The 17,188-nt window shown below is 35.7% G+C and overlaps 1 protein-coding gene across 3 annotated transcripts in view; it reads left to right on the forward strand.

Annotated features, from left to right (window-relative positions):
* Positions 1 to 17,188, forward strand: part of KCNMB2 (potassium calcium-activated channel subfamily M regulatory beta subunit 2) — a 235,973-nt gene that overhangs the window by 200,853 nt on the left and 17,932 nt on the right. For all 3 annotated transcript variants that reach the window (XM_054700385.1, XM_054700384.1, XM_037525126.1), the window contains exon 2: positions 2,171 to 2,293. In XM_054700385.1, coding sequence (XP_054556360.1) covers positions 2,238 to 2,293 — 56 coding nt within the window. In that variant the 5' untranslated portion in view covers positions 2,171 to 2,237. The remainder of the gene's footprint in view (positions 1 to 2,170; positions 2,294 to 17,188) is intronic.

Below are 17,188 nucleotides of genomic sequence, written 5' to 3' on the forward strand. Positions count from 1 at the left end.
TTGTATTTCCTAGAGACTGATTTTAATAATGGATTTATTATCTCAGCCAGTTGAGTTTTAAAGTTATTCAAAAAGAAGTGTAAATAACCTTAAATATGGCCTCTCTGTTGGTGCAGGTGGTTGAGAGCAGCGCTGTGAAGCTGTCTGCAGCCTCTGCAGAGCGGGTTCAATCCCAGCCATCCGGGGACATACCCACATGGCGCAGGAGACCTCTCCTGTCTCACCTGCTGCTCCCCTCACTAGTGTATTTCAGTCAGTCTGCCTGTTCTGTTCCCTGCTCTGTCTCTGGTGAATCATCTCACCCTCCTGCACATCTGGCCTGTATGCCGGTTCTTGTATGCATTAATAAATAAATCTTATCAAAAAAGAACCTTAACTATCTCAGGCCAAGTCATTTAAAGTCCTAACAGATTCAACTTCTAAATCTTTCTAAAACTATTTACGGTATCCATTCCAGTGTAGACTTCCATTCCTGCCATTTGTCCTATAGACCTAAGGTGGAAATATGATATCACACATCTATGCTGGTTATCAACCCCCTACTTGCTCCCAGGACCTCTGTTCCTTGTATCTCTTATGGAAACCCAAGGGTTACAGAAGATTGATTCCCAGAATGTCAGTATTCAAGGACTTTAAATATGCTTAGATTCATTCTCCAGTGTTTTAAATCATAAAATTTTTGAACTAAGACAGATCTTAGATGTCACCTGTTTCAAACTCTCCGTGTTACAGATTTAAAACAACTAAGTAATTTGAAAGTTGAGTCACACACTCAAAGCCACACAGCTAGTTAGTGAAAACTTGGGACCTATAACCAAGCACTGACTGAATCCTTGTTGATCTACATGCTCTGAATCCTTCTGTTCACTATTGTCTGCCAACCAGCAATATCAGCATCACTAGAGGACTGGTAAGGAACACAGAGTCTCAGCCCCCTTCCCAGACTCATTGAATCTGATCTATTGCTACAAGTTCCCCTGGTATATCATTTGTATATTATAGCTTGAGGATCCCTGTGATAAACCGTAATGTGTCTTTCTCCAGAGAAAGAGAGAAAATGGAGGCAAACAGACATTGGTTTGAAGTATGACTCCACTTTTCTAAATGTGAGCAATTATCTCAAATTGATCTCAATTTTATCTCATTTGTCATCTGGAAATAATAGCACTATGCATTTCATGATATATGCATGCATATATACATACATATTTCATATTTGCAGAGTGCTTTAGGCAGTAATGACTATAGTATATGTAGCTAATATTAATTCCAGCCTCTTGCTCACCATTAACATTTTGCTCAACCAAAAGGAAAGTAATGAGTGACTATGTATCCATGGAGGAATGACTTTCCTTTCTTGTTCTATTTGTTAAATGCCATTTTAACTTTGATATGTGATTAAGATCTTTATGTTATTTTATATTTCTAACTCCCTAGAAAATGATTTTATCATGTAGAAAATAAATAAGAACAGCTAACTATATTAGTATAGTGGTTGGAGATGAAAACATAAGTCATAATCCCTAAGGCAAGTCATAGCAAAAAGCACAAAATTCTCTAAAATCTTGACTTCAAATCCCATAAACCTGACTTCCAGGAGCCAGGGGATCGGCTGTGATTTTCCTGGATTCAGCCACCACAGGATGAGTCCACAGCTTTGGCAACAGTAGAACACATTTAAAAGATGACATTTCATCACCAACCTATCCACATCTGTCAGCATCAAGGAAAACAATTTGACAAGGAAAAGAGAAATAAAATTTCAGTATCCCAACTGAACCAAATTTTTGAAGGAAAAAAAAACCGTTTAATGTGGAGTATGAAACCATACTGAAATTATATTTTGGAGAGCATGCGATATAAACATCAACAAGAATACCATGTTTCCCAAAGATAATGGCTCCAAACCCTAGTTGAGGGTTAGAAACAACCAAGAGGCTTAAAAAGAAATTGAATGTGCATTTCTGAGGCAGGGACCCAGGCTTCCATGTCTTTTAAAAGAGTCTCAATTGATTTCAATGTACAGCTGGGGTTCAGAACCATCCCCCTGTGGCAGCAGAAGACTGGTCTTATTTGAGAGTCAGTCCACTGAGCACTATTGGTTACTGTTGATACACAATTCCCAGAATTTAAAGGACTGGTCTTAACTTCGTTTGTGTACCTCTTCCAGGTCTTTTTGCCATTCCTCCAGGACTTCCACCAAAAGGAAAGGATCCCCTGGACCAACACCCTCTAAGATGTTTATATGGACCAGTGGCCGGACCTCTTCATCTTACAGACACGATGAGAAAAGGTAAATTACTGAGACTCTGGGGGCCTTTCAGAAACATTTAACTTACTAGCCCAGACAGAATGCCCATGGAAAGCATTAGGCAACTGAGCTTTATGTTTTTGCAAACAGTAATGCAGGCTGGGCTCTACATTGAGGGGATAGGACTTCAGGCACTTTTTGCCTTCCTCTTCCTTGTATGCCCCATGCTAACTCCCACAACATAATTTTGAAGAATGCTCCCTATCAGAAGACCCTTCAAACCAAATGTACAAAAATGAAAAATGATGTAAAATAAAGTAAAATAATAATTTTTAAAAATGTGCAGGGCCTCCCTGGTGGTGCAGGGGGTTGAGCGCTGTGCTATGAAGCTGTCCGCAGCCTCTACAGTGCAGGTTCAATTCCCAGCAGCCAGGGAGAAACCCGCATGGCGCAGCAGACCTCTCCTGCCTCAACCGCTGCTCCCCTCATTTCAGTCTGTCTGCCTGTTCTGCTCCACGCTCTATCTCTGGTGAATTCTCTCACCCTCCCATGCCTCTGACTGTACCCCAGTCTTTGTATAAATAAATAAATCTTTTAAAAATATATAAAAAATTAAAAATGTGCACCTGCCCCCTTGCTGCATAGCTAACTCCAACTCTGCCTTAAGCTATACAATCAATTAGAACCTCCCCCACCCTCTCCACTAGCACAGACTTGGTATTTAACTCTCCATTGAATTTTTAGCACCTACCATTGTATCTGGCACATGGTAAATGCTCAATAAATACTGAACAGACATAGTGAAAATTGCATACCAAGGCACTCAACATATGGCAAGGAAGGAAACCAGAAACTATGTGAGGATGAAAAAAGAATGAACTAGTCCATGGAGCCCCAAAGTCATTGGAAGAATAGTCTGGGGTAGGGGGAAATGGGAGCATCAAGAGGAAAGATGAAAGGTCAAAGACAGGGTTAATGAAAGACAAAATGACAATTACACAGCTCACTCCTACCTTCCCACTTGGGTTTAGGGAGTAAATGCATTCATAAAATTTCCCAGACATTTTTAAATATTTTGTTTCATTCCATTAACTTTCTTCTTCTATTCCTCCTTCTCAAGGACTGTGAACTGTTATTTGGACTTGATAAAGCTAAAACACAATTGCCTATACCAGTATATTGCAACTTAATCAGACTTATCTGCCTACAGAATCTGAAAGACATCACAATTGATAAATGGCGCTAAGCACAAGAAAAAGGACATAGGGTTACTTACTTGAACCTAGTTTTGAAAGCTAGTGCTTTTATTTTTGTTTTTAAAATCTGTATTTCCCTACAGATAAAATCCTTTGAAAAATTCTCAAAGGAAAATAATTGCAATATTGATATTACAGCAAAGATTTGGAAAAAACACTAGTGTTCACAATAGAAAAATTGTTAAATAAATCATGAAGTGTAATATATCATTTGACAGTCAGAAGTACTTTGACATAGTATTAACAGAAAAATCTAGTTGAAAAATTTTATGCAAACTAAGATTGCAGCCACAAAAAATATATACAGAGGAAAAAGCTGGAAAGAAAAGTATGTTTTTACTTCTCTGTTTTCCAAATGTTTTGTTATATGTTGTATAATGTGATTATGAAAAAACAGTGTTTAAGTAAAATTACAGTCTAGAAGACAACTAGTATTTGAACAAAGTCCCAGTGCTCATCGTGATAAAAGATTGACTGAAATTTTACTTTTTTTGTTCATCTCTAGTTATATACATGCTTTTTCTCAATACGTAATGAAGTTATTTTTCATTTGCTTTCAAACCAACTAAGTAGAATCATCCAGCAAGGTCTGTTTTACAGACTAAAATTTCATGTCATTTCAAAATTGGTTATTTGTTTGTAATTTACTCATTTTCTTTAAAAAAGTTCTCTACTAGTGATGTGCAGAATAGCAGAGCTTTTATGCCCTACAGGAATATTGTGACTGGCAATGGCCAGCCCTTTTAAGATTTGAAGGCTTCACCAGAGATGGTATATATGGTGAAATATGATGTATTTGTTTTACATCTGATTGATTTTCATTGAGTAATTAAAGCTACTAGAAAGATAGATACAGATAAGTATATACAAATAAATGGATTAACATTTAAATAGCAACTACTGTGCTACTTAAAGACATTGAATTTTTAGCAATGTTTATAAATGAATTTTTATAAATGTTTCATTTATAAAATGTTTAAATTCATAAATTTATTTATAAATTGTTCTTTTCATTTACAAGATAGGAATTTTTATGCCCCTTTTACAGAATGGGAAACTAGGGCTCAGAGATTTTAAATAACTTCCAAGTATCCAACAATTAGCCAGAATTTGAACCCAAGTCACACTCTCTCCCCTGTACCCCATGGCTTACAAGGGCTCTTATCAAATATATGAGATAGTTGGGGCAGCAGTGAAGAGCAAATTCACAAGGGGAAAATTGTATTAAAATAGACTGAAAATTGTATATTAAAGCTGATAATAAAGATGCAAATATGATTTACTGGTGTTATTTGTATATTTAAGAGGAACAAATAATTAGTTTCATATTCTACACCAATAAAATTCTATGAAACTCTCAAATTACTACTTTCATTTTTGCATTTGAAGGTATAATTTCAATAACTATGAAATGGAAAATAATTAAAATTTTGACAATAAGAAAATCACTTTCAGCTAGCTTTAGTTAAAGCATGGGTATGTCAAAGCTTAGAAAATCAGTCTTCACAGCTTTGATCTACAAAGTTACAGACAAATGGAAAAAGTTAGTCAATAAATACAATAGACTGCCACTAAGTCAGTATTCTTAGTCGGATGTTGGTTCCTTTGTGCCTCCTTCTTGACTTCAACTTCATCTTCACAATCTGATTCAGACTCTAATAGAATAAGACTCAGATTTTAAAACTGACTTTGAACAGCATCTATTGCTCTGCTTAAGATAGTCTCGGTGGCAGTATTCCTGGTGATAATGAAGGTGATGATGGCTGATAATGAATCTAGATAATTAAAGTCCTTGAGTTAATTATTTGGAAATAAATTAACCAGGCTGTAAACAGCACTGCCCATAACACAGGTAATTGTCCCACCCTTATTTTGTTTTCATCCTGCAAACCTGGGCTGTGTGTTCTGCTTCCCCAGCTGTCATCCACAGCGAATCCTGAGGCTGAGCAGCCAAAATCCTCTCCACACCATTATCTTCTAAGACAAGAGCCAAACTTGTCAGAATATTGCCTTCTCTGTGAGTTCTCAAAGGGGAAAACCTCAGGAAATCAGCTCAAGTACAAGGCAGAGACACTGAGTAGAAAGAAAAGGCCACTGAAATTTCTGAAACCAAAGGTTATAGGTTCAAAAGAAATTAAAGTCAATTTTACATTTCTTTTGTTATTTTAGCAAAGCCAGTCCTTTTTCTTATCAGCTATTGTATGCAAAACACTGGTTTCTATCCTTAGTTCCATTCTACAAACCCAGAAATATGAAGGAACACCTTTTCCTCTCTGAAAAGCGTTTTTGTTAGGTGAGTTTACTTTAATCCCTAAATTGCAGGTGGTGAAATAAAATACCAGTTAGTACTAACTAATTTAGAAATTAAAAAAGAGAGAACATATAGTCTAAGTGTTTGGGGGGAAAGGATGTCCTAAATGAAAACAACAAACACAGGTTTTATGGACTCTACCCCCCGCCCCCCAGACCAAAGAGATTCAAGGCACCAAGGACTACATTTCCCATAATGTCATGACCACTGAAGGGAGAATTGCTGAAAACTAAGGGTAGAGTTAAGTAGCCAGGCTTGGTACATAATCAGACTTTGTGGGCCTGGTTGGAGGTGGGGGAGTCTTTGGTTTTTTTAGCCAGCTTTCAGCATGCTATTGGGGTCCCAGTTCAGAGGAACTGGTAGGACGTATTCACCAATTTATCTCTCTCTCTTTCTCCCTAAGTTATTCTTTTCTTCATTTCCCCCTTTTGTAAATAAACTCCTTATTAACCTTTCTGTGTGTGTCTACAGTTGAGTCTCATTGTAACTCCCTTTAAGCGTGTGGGTGAGGACCACAGTCAGGCGAACCCATTTCACATTGGGTTTGCCCTGTAACATAAGTACATTGAAACTGTTTATTTAATATTCTTTGGATCATTTTACTAACTAGTGAACTAATATAAATAATTATTTATCATATTTTAACATATAAAGAATGCTATAATAAACATTTGAGTATATGTCATTAAGCTTAAGAACGAAATGGTCAGAATTTTTGAAGTCCTTGAGATTCTTCCCTGATAGTATCCACCTTCTTTTTCCCAATCCCCACCCAGAGATTGCTGAATATTTTGTTCTTTATTTCCTTAATTTTATTTCTCCATAAATTTAGCACATTTGAAACCTTAAACAATTATTAATTAAACAATATATATTTCACTTCTGAATGTTTAGAGATTTTATGTAAATGAAACCATGCCATATGACTTGTTCGACAACTTTTTTACCAAGTATTATGTGCTTATGATTTAACAATGCTAATGTGAATAGTTCATTTTCTTTGCTGGATAGTACCCCAGTATATAAATACACATTTTCACCCACTCTAACGCTAATAAACATTTGCATTATTTCCAGTTCTCTTTGTCATTACCAACAATATTACTCTAATTCTTATTGATATACACATGTACAGATACTTATTAGGATAAACAGCTAACTTAAGAATGGTTGTTTCAAAAACTTCCACTTTACCAGGTAATAGCATTGCTTTCCAAAGTAGTCATAGATGTGATTCCCATCATGCTACTTCCTTGCCAGGAAGTTTCAGATTTTTAATTTTCTACAGTCCAGGGGATATTGTGATTTCAATTCCCATTTCTCATATTAGTAATAAGATGGAGCCTATTTCCCTAATCCTTTTCTTTGAAGTGCCTATTCAAATATTTGGTCCATTTTACTCCTGGATCATTTGTCCTTTTCCTATTGATTTGTTAGAAGTCTTTATAATAAAATCCTATGTTAACACTTTGTGCAAATAACTTCTCCATTATGTTTATTACTTGTGTTCTCACTTTCTTTATGATGTTTCTTCATGAACATATGTCCTCAATTTTAATATACTCTAAGTTAGCAATTTTTTAAACATTCTAAAATCCCTTCCTTCTCCAACTTCAAAAGAATATGCTCTTGTACGCTTTATTAACATGTAGCTTTGCCTTTCACAGTTAAGTTGTTCATCATTTGGCATTGATTTTGTGTGCGTGGTGTGAAGTAGGCATCCAATTTTTTTTTCTTTATGGATAATCAATTGCCCCAGAACCTTCTTATTGAGTAGTTTACCCTTTCCCCAGTGGTCTAAAAGCATACATGTATCATTCATTGTGTTTCCAATATGCATGGAATTTTTTTCTGTCCCACTGGTGAATTTTGTCTACCTCAAGCAAATGCCACACATTAGCTTATAAACATCTTTAGCATTATAATATATATGACCCAACTTGCTCTGTCTTTTTTAATAGGATTTTTTCTAAGGTAACACTGGTATTCAACACCAAATATGAATCAGAGGTATAGGTTCACATCTTTTCAGATGTACATTATCACACTCCACCTACCACCAAAGCACATATAGGCCAACATAGACCATTGGACCCCCTCCACTCTTTGCTGCCTGTCCCCCCGAACTCACCTTCTAGTAACCCCAGTTCTGCAACCAGATTTCTGGGTTCATTTGGGTTTGATTTTGTCTGTCCCTTCATTTAGTTTCTCTTTATTTCACATGGGAGAGAAATCATCCAGTAATCCTTTGTAATCAGAATTGCATTTGCTGTCCCTAGAGATTTGCACTTCCATATAAATTTCAGAATCAGCTCGTCAAGTCACACACCCCAAAATGGGAATTTTTATTAGAATTTATGAAATCTACTTACAGTAAATTTATATCATTATTTTACTAAGTCTTTACTGAATGAAAATGATTCATCTCTACATTGATTTGTTTTCCCTCGTATCTCTCAATAAGGTTTAATAAATTTCTTTAAAGAGAACTTGCACATAGCTCATTAAATTTATTCCTAAGTACTTTTTAAATGCTTTAATCAAGTTTCTACTGGTGCAGGTAGATGGAAAGGTAAATGAAGTGTCAACTTTTGTTTCAACTATGCTAAATTTTCTTATTATTTTCAATAATTTATCTACATATTCTTTTGTTTTTTCTTCATTGGTAACTAATACATTTTGGTTTCTTCTTTATTAGTATATGTGCTATACATTTATTGTTTTCCCTTATTATACTAGATAGTAAACCATGAATAAAACAGGTGATAGTGAACATCTTTGTTGTTTTCCTTAAACATTAAGTGGATTCCTTAAACTTTAAGTATCAAGTTTTCTATAGGTATTTCCACTAAACCATTTATTACATGAAGGATGTTCCTGTCTATTTATTTCTACCTTAAATAGTTTTATAATGAATGGGTGTTAAATTTTATTAACTATGTTTCTCTCTTGTGCCTTATTGCCATGTGACTACAGCCTCTTAATATGTTTATTATTATATTCCTGAGATAACCCAACTAGGTCGTGATTTTTTTTTACTTTCATATATTGCTAGATTTAGTTAACTAACTTGTTTTTACATTTATGTTTACAAATGGACTATAATTTTCCTTTTTGTATTATCTGATTTGATTTTCTTTATTAAAATTTACTAACATCATGAGTAGTTGGGTTACATTCGATCTTTTTCTGGAATGACTTGTATAATATAGGTAGATGTCACCTATAAATCACTAGAGTCAGGTATTTTCACCATAAGCATATTTTAAATTTATGATTCAAACTATTTAGATTTTCTAGTTACTTCTGAATCAATTTCAGTAGGTTGAGTATTTCTAAGAATTTCCTGTATATTTTGGTAAGTTATATATTTCAAAGTTTTTGAATGTTTTGCTACAAAGTTTTTTTAAGTATCTTCTATTAGTTTTCTAATCTATGCTATATCTGTACTTATGCTTTTATAATTCCTGATAAGTATATGGGCCTTTTCTCTGTATTGTCAGTATTAATCAAAATTTTGTGGTTTCATTAATCTTTTTAAAAAATTCACCCTTGAATTCATTGATTCTTACATATAAAATATAACCTCTCTTCTATTTATTTCTGTTCATTTTTATTATTTCCTTCTCTATCCTTTCCTTTATCATATTTTATAATCCTCCTGTAACTCCTTAAGTTGGATGCCTAGCACTTTCTGTTTTAGGCTTTCTTCTTACAAAAGCATGTAAGATTATATGATCTTCTGTATATTTTGCTTTAGCTGCTTCCCACTAGTCATTCTATCGAGTTTTTCTTATCAATCAGTTCTGAATATTCAAGTCTCAATTTCATATTAGACCATTCTAGTTATTTTTGTTATTTATTTCTACCACCGTTGCACTAAAGTCAAATGATGTAGTTAATATAAAGGCAATACTTCTCAAAAGCTCTTTAGGTTACAAGGAGACACTAAATTATCTGAATGATTCACATAATTTCCTATTTCTCTTTGAATTTTCACTAAAAACTTTTATCAAATGTAATATGCTAATAAATTTGGTAAAAATAAATAAGAATTAGAATTTAAGATGTAATGATACAAAATAAGATATAATGATTGTGAAATCATGTTATCTGTTCAGTTAAAGACAAGATCAAAAAATAAAATAACTCCTACCTTTGTTCCCATAGTTTTGTTCTCATCTTTAGTGTCTTATCCATAAAATAATATTACAAGATTTATTGTGGATTTATAAATTGACAATAATATAATAACATTAGCTTTGTTTCCACATTTCTCCCATGGAACATAGGCTTTTAAAGAATTAAAATGAAATAATAATTTGACTAATCAAATTATGCCTATATAAATATTATATATGTACCTACTAGTTCATGGAAAAATTCTGATATCTGGAACTAATCAAAGATGAAGATATACATGAAACAACATATCTCAAAAATGTAGAAGGCTTAGCTGCACAAAAAGCAGAACAATGACTGTTTTGATCAATATTACTCCCAGCTCTGCCACATAGCATAAAACAACTTGAATGTTTGTGGCAGCAATGTATAGCAACTCAGCTCGTTTCAGCACAGTTGGCAGTAAGCAATCCATCGCCTCACACAACCATCCTCACAGTTTCTAACTGAAGCACACTTTTCCTTGAAGTCTGGAAACTAGAGCTCTCAGTATATAGAAAGTTTGAAGTTTTTCTAGAAGGAATACAAAATTTGTTGGTATTAAGAGGCCAAAGGGCATTAGTTGGAAAAGAGAAGCCAGGGAGTTGTTCTAACCATGGTTCCTTGAGTTATTATTTCAGTTGGCCAGTTAGCCTCCCTATGCTGGATACCTTGCAACCTAAATATATTGCAACCATGTTTATCCCACATAAAAGAAACATATTTGAGAGCCTAATAAATGCAAGAAACTGAGCTTACAAAGATGAATGTGGTCTGGCTCTAACTTTGAACAGCTCAGTATTCTTTTGACCAGAGAGGCATAAATATAGCTATTCAGTATGTTAAGTACTATTTATAAGTTCCTAACACATATCCACATAGTGATTTCAGTTATACATATTTCTTCACTGATAATTTATATCTTCCCTACCTTTTTCACATGCCCTCCAAGGCCCCCTCACCTCTCTGACAACTCCAGGACTTTTTGCAGACTTTTCTGTCCTCCTGCCCTCACTGTCCATTGTTATTTCTGAACACAAATGATGTCCAATATAAAAAAAAAGATAAACGCATGCAATTTGCAGCAACGTGGATAGAGCTGGAAGGGATCATGCTCAGCGAAATAAGCCAGAAAGAAAAAGAAAAATACCGGATGGTCTCACTCATAGCAAGAATCTAGAAAACTTAAATAAGAGACCAGGAAAAAGAATAACTATAAGAAAGTAAAAATCAAAATCAGCAAACAACTATGAACCAGAGATACTCTTTGGGGGGCTGGGGGGCGGGGAAAGGAGGGATTGGGGTCAAAATAAGGGGGTTGCAATTGTATGGGGAATATAAAAATAAAATTAAAATTAAAAAAATTAAAAAAAAATCTTCATCTTTTTGCTACTGCTTTTTCCTTAGTCCCTCTTTATCTAACACTAAAATGCCAGGAGAATTTCTGCATCATTCTCTTTGTTTCTATATATAAATCTTTCTAAACAACCAACCACACTAAATTGAGTACTCTTCCTTACTTTCATTCTTTCAATGCCTTCTCTAACTTTATAACACATACAAAAGTCTTTATTTCTGGCCCCTATCTAACCCAGCCCATGCAGGCTGTCCCCCACCTAATAACTGCTGGGATCCAGCCACTCTGCTGCTGCTGTTCTCTCACATTCCACGTGGATAATCTTTTTTAAAAAAAAAGATTTATTTATTTATACAAGCACCGGGTACAGTCAGAAGTGCTGGAGGGTGAGAGAATTCATAAAAGCCAAAGCGGAGAGCAGAGCAGGCAGACTGACGAAGTACACTGCTGAGGGGAGCAGCGGGCGGCAAGAGAGGTCTGCATGCCATGTGGGACCCTCACCCAGTGGCCGGGGATAAGCACCGGGTACAGTCAGAAGTGCTGGAGGGTGAGAGAATTCATAAAAGCCAAAGCGGAGAGCAGAGCAGGCAGACTGACGAAGTACACTGCTGAGGGGAGCAGCGGGCGGCAAGAGAGGTCTGCATGCCATGTGGGACCCTCACCCAGTGGCCAGGGATCGAACCAGGGCTGAGGAGGTTGCGGGCAGCTTCACAACCCAGCGCTCAACCGCTGCGCCACCGGGGAGGCCCCCACATGGATACTCTTCCCGTTCTCAGTTGTTTGCTCTTGTAGGCTCAATTCAGACAGTTACGAGATTCTCAAACATCACTGCTGAAACCAAGTTAGGACCTCCAGATGACAGTTTTCTAAACCAGCTTTCTACTTGTACATCATCATCCTGGGTCAATGCATCACCTACCAATCTACTGAATGTCCAATTGAGAGAATGGCCAATCCAGTGATAGCCAATTTACCTGAAGGCAATATTCCAAAAAATCCATTTGCTAGTCAATCATTTTGATGAGTTTATCAAATTTATGTTCCAAAAGCTTTTTATCATTGTAACTCTCTATACTTCTGTGCATTGGCAGGGCTGTCATACTACATTATGCTAATTCTCCTCTTCAATTTCCCCCCAGAAGAAGGTCCACATCCTAACCCAGATCCCTCCTGTTACAATAATGGAAACAGAATAAAAAAAAATTAAACATGTTGAAATGATAAGGATAAAATAAAAACTGTAAAAACAAAATCTTACAGAATCTTCAGAAGCTGTTAAAAATCCCTATCCAAAATCAATTACAGTAAATTTATGAATATTTAAAAGAAACAAATTTTGGTCAACTGATAAAGTAGCCAAATCTATCAAAGTACTCACAATGTGAGATTTCCCACAAGAATCTCAGTGATGCTAAAGTGTGAGCAAAACAGGAAGATTCTAAAAAGTACTTAAAAAAGATCAGTATAAGCTAAAAGTTTCCCATAAGAAATGCTAAATTTCTGTAACATCTATTAGAAGAATATATTCACACAGTCAAGAAAAATATACCTATGAATATATTCATGAGAATATATTTATAAGGAGATTAAATCTCCCTAGATACTTAGCTTTTAAAAAATATCAAATATCAAAGGTCTTAAAATATTGCTAAAAGAAAAGAATATACTTTATGATCTTACTTCTAAAATATTCATAAGAAAAATGTATTCATATTCATTTAATACACTTAAAACAATACTCCTTAAAATAAGTCTTTGTTAAATCTGTAAAGGTGATAAAGTGGGCAATTATTCATTTAACAAAGTGATCATTCAGTAAGTTGGTTCTTGGTGCCTTAGCCATTCTGTAACTTACCCACACATACTGAATTGTTTCTTTTTTTATTCTTTTCTAATCAGTCACACGGTAATGCAACAAGATGATTGATATTTCACCCAGCTCCTTCAGGATGCCATGTCTTTTTCACTTTGTACCCCCAGAACTTTGCACAGTATGTTTCATCTTCTGAAAACTTTAAAATGTAGACAGATAACTAAACAAATGAATTTGTAAAAGACCTTTACTCTGCCTTAACCCAAATACGTTTCTGTCTGCAGGCTAAATACCAAGGAAACTGAATCTAAATGAGTGAAGGCCACAGGAAAAAAAAAAAACCTTTCTTGCACATTTTACACTTGATATCAATGTTTGTATATACATAGCCTCATAAATAATTTGCTTACAACCCATAAGGCTAATATCAAGCTTTAAGAAACTACTCAAATATGGAGCTTGAGAAAAAATTATATTAGGTTGACTATTTAAGTTAAAATTGAAGCTTTATTGGGCAATTCAAATTCTTTTTATGCAAGAGATTTTGTTATACTTGAATTTGCCTTGTAGATTTATTTAATAAGTTGCATTCACAGAAAGGATTGGGCAGAATATTCCCTGTATGTGTAGTAAAGACTGTCTGTAGCCACTATTTGTTATTGTTACCATGTAGAATTGTTTCTTTGTATCCACAACCCATGGTTAGTCAAGATTGCCCCACAAAGCTAAAACATACCACCTTGGCAGGATATGCCATGGCTAAATCTGCTTCAAACATGTAAATCCATTTCCTGCTCTATACTGTTGGACCTCCCCATATTCAAAACTAGATCTGTAGTTACTCCCCAGACTTATTCTTCCTCTTGAAATCTTGACCTCAGGGAACTAGACTGGCCTTCAATTCCTTATTTCCCTGCTTCCTTTTCTGTGAATTCATAGAGAAGAGACACAAAGAGTTAAAGAGATAAAGTATCAGCTTCGTTGGTATTTGCACCGTTGTCTCAGAAAGAATTCTGGATTTCCCAGAATAAAAGAGGATTTTAATCCTGGAATCCAAAATATAGCATCATGCTCCTGCCCCCTAGCATTGAAGACAACTTGGCACAGGAGGAACCACCTAATTTACCCTCTTAGTCTCAGGCTGTGGACATTCTATTCAGGAAGGGACTTCCCATCTAGAGATCTGAAGGCCAAGGTACACCAAGCCAAAACAAAGCCAAGTCCAAAAAGATGGGGAAAAAATGTATTACACATGAATCTTCAAAGTCACCCAAAAAAGATAGATCTGACTTCTGACTCAGAACCTGGTCTATCCAACTAGGCAGATGAGTCATTCCTCCACCTGAACTCAGGACACTATGCTCTTGGAGGGAGAATCAATAAATGCACTTTCTCATCCAGGGCAACAAAAGTCACCTCTTTGGAACCCTGTAGAATGGAGAAGTAAGGATCCCTGTTTTAACACTCTGCCATGTTTCTAGTCATCCAAGCCAATTACTTGTTCACAGATTTGAACTACATCTTTGTCCTCACTTCCTTATCATTCTCTATATTCTATCAATCACCAAGTCCTGAAGTTTTATATCTTACATATTTCTCCACACACTCTTTCTCATCATCTATGTCTACTGGATCCCAGATCTAACCTTCATCCTTTGCCAACACTATGGTAGCAATCTCCTAACTCCTTCTGATTAAAGTCTTGTTCTATTTCTAATCTAATCTCTGCACTTGCAGCCAGAGTGATAATTCTGAAATTCAATTCTGATTGTCATCTTCTGACAGCTTCCTATTAAGTAGAGGATAAAGGCCAAGCTCCTTAGACTGACTTATAGAATCCCTTATAAGCCTACTACCTTTCCAAACTCATCTGCCCCTTTTTCCCTGTTCTACATTCATTCCAGTAATATTAAATACTTGTCATTTCTGACAGTCACCATGCAGTTGCAAGTCTCCATCCCTTTCTTCATGTGATTAACTCCCTGTCTCATTTGGTTAACTCTATCTCAACTTTGAAAATTCTGTTTAAAACATTTTTCTTCCAGGAAACCTTCCCTAACCTCAAGCCTTCTTGTACACTGCCCTGCTCCCATAGGTTTAAGAGATTATCCTTCTTCTGTAATCACTCTATGATTAGCTCCATCTTTGAGTCTTTGTGTTAGATGTGTGTCTTCCTATCAGACAGGCAGCCATATCCTAATAACTACAGTTACCAACATTCAAGATAAGTTGTCAACCTAAACTGAACTCTGCTCTTCTAAACCACGGATTCAGTCATTAACTTATCCATTAATTCAGTAGTCATTTACTGGTGAACTTTTTGGGGGTAGGTCCCACCCCCATTCACCCACTTATATTTTGTTTGATAATACTCTAGTTTCCCAGATGCCCTTGGCTTATGTGGAAACCAATCATTTTCCCCCTCTAGCCATATTCCAGAGCATATGAAAAGCATTTGCTAACCATTTCCAAATTGTGATTTGTTTTTAAATTACCCATTTGAATCATTTTTATATGCTTCTTTTTCTGGTGACATAACTGACTGATTATGCCACTTCTCTTTTATGGGGTAGATTGACATAAGTGATACTTTGTGGCAGCCTTATAATCTTGAACTTGGAGACTATTGCTTGCTCTTTGCTGACTTCCATTGGAAGGGAATCTAAATCTCAATGGACACCTTCAGAATTAAATATATTTTAATAAATAATATCAAAGTAACATAACTTTACTATTTTACAAAAGGTCTTTGAAGTTATGTAACACTCAACCTGTCTTATCTTCTGCCCAATTCTTCCTGCCCACTAACTTTAGCTGCTAATGGACACTGCTTTTTTTTTTTTCATTCAGGGTCAAGTTTAAAGGGCTTTGATATAAATCCAACATTTCCCAAAGATAATCTCAAAAAAGAATAGGGGAATTTAGAAAGTGGGTGGTGACCAGCCAATGATAGTCAAAAGTAGGGCAGGCCAGTTAGTCCAGGGGAACTGAACTTGGGAGTTAGACAATAATGAAAGATCTGGGTTCTTGGGGTTTCTGGCAATGAGAATAATGGGAAACCAAGAGTGGATGAGGGTGGGTAGCAGTCAAGAAGGACAGGGTCATTAAAAGATAAGGAATACCTATTCAGTTATGATTCTCCCACTATGAGGCTAAGCTTCAAGGAAATAGTATGAGTAAGAAATGCATAATTGCCTCATGAAGAGAACTTTAATATAGTAAGGCAATTGGTTAATTTTATACTCCAGTAAGTAGATTAATTCTCTACCATAAAATCTTTTGGAAATATATTAAAGACATACATGCTTTCCTACCTCTATAGGAAATCAAAATATTTAGTATCCTGCTCAGAATGAACCAGTGAACCAGGACAAATGTCAATCATAAACCCCAGTAAAGCCATCTTGGAGCACAAAGTGATTTAGAAATCCTTGATATTCACACAACTGTACAAATAACAAGGATCTCTTTCTTCCCCTGCAAATTTCCACACTAGAGACTACTCTGGTTTCTTTTCTAAGCAATAAGATTAGTGATGAAAATTTTAGAGGATCATTGGGAGTTATGCTTTTGTATATTGACTTTGTGCTGAAAGTTTTAAAAATGGCATAAGAGCTTCATTCTCCATTTTTCAACCTTCTCCTTGTCCTCCTCTCTGTTCCCAATCCCAAAAGGTGACAATTCCCCTTCTCTTACAGCTCCACAGTTCAAAGCTCCTTTCTCACAACAGAAACTGAAGGACATTCCCCAGCTGCTCCTTGGTTGCCTAACCTGCTAGACTTCCTGAGTATTATCTTTCTTTCCATGCTTCTGAAGGATCTCTCCAAGCGTCCAACACTCCCAGCTTCTTTATTGCCTTCTCCCTCAAAACTTGCTTCAACTCCAATCCCCCAGTCACAAGCTTTATATGTTATACATTTCCTTGCCATTATCTCCTTTAGAAATTCTTTAAAGAATATAACACTTCTTGGGTGTGTTGATGTCATAGAGTTGTGGCTCCCAACCCATTTTTCAATGGGAACATTTAGTAAATACTTGA

The sequence above is a fragment of the Talpa occidentalis genome, unplaced genomic scaffold, assembly GCF_014898055.3.
Source record: "Talpa occidentalis isolate TD23 unplaced genomic scaffold, MPIMG_talOcc4v2.1 talOcc4.4, whole genome shotgun sequence".
NCBI lineage: Eukaryota > Metazoa > Chordata > Mammalia > Eulipotyphla > Talpidae > Talpa > Talpa occidentalis.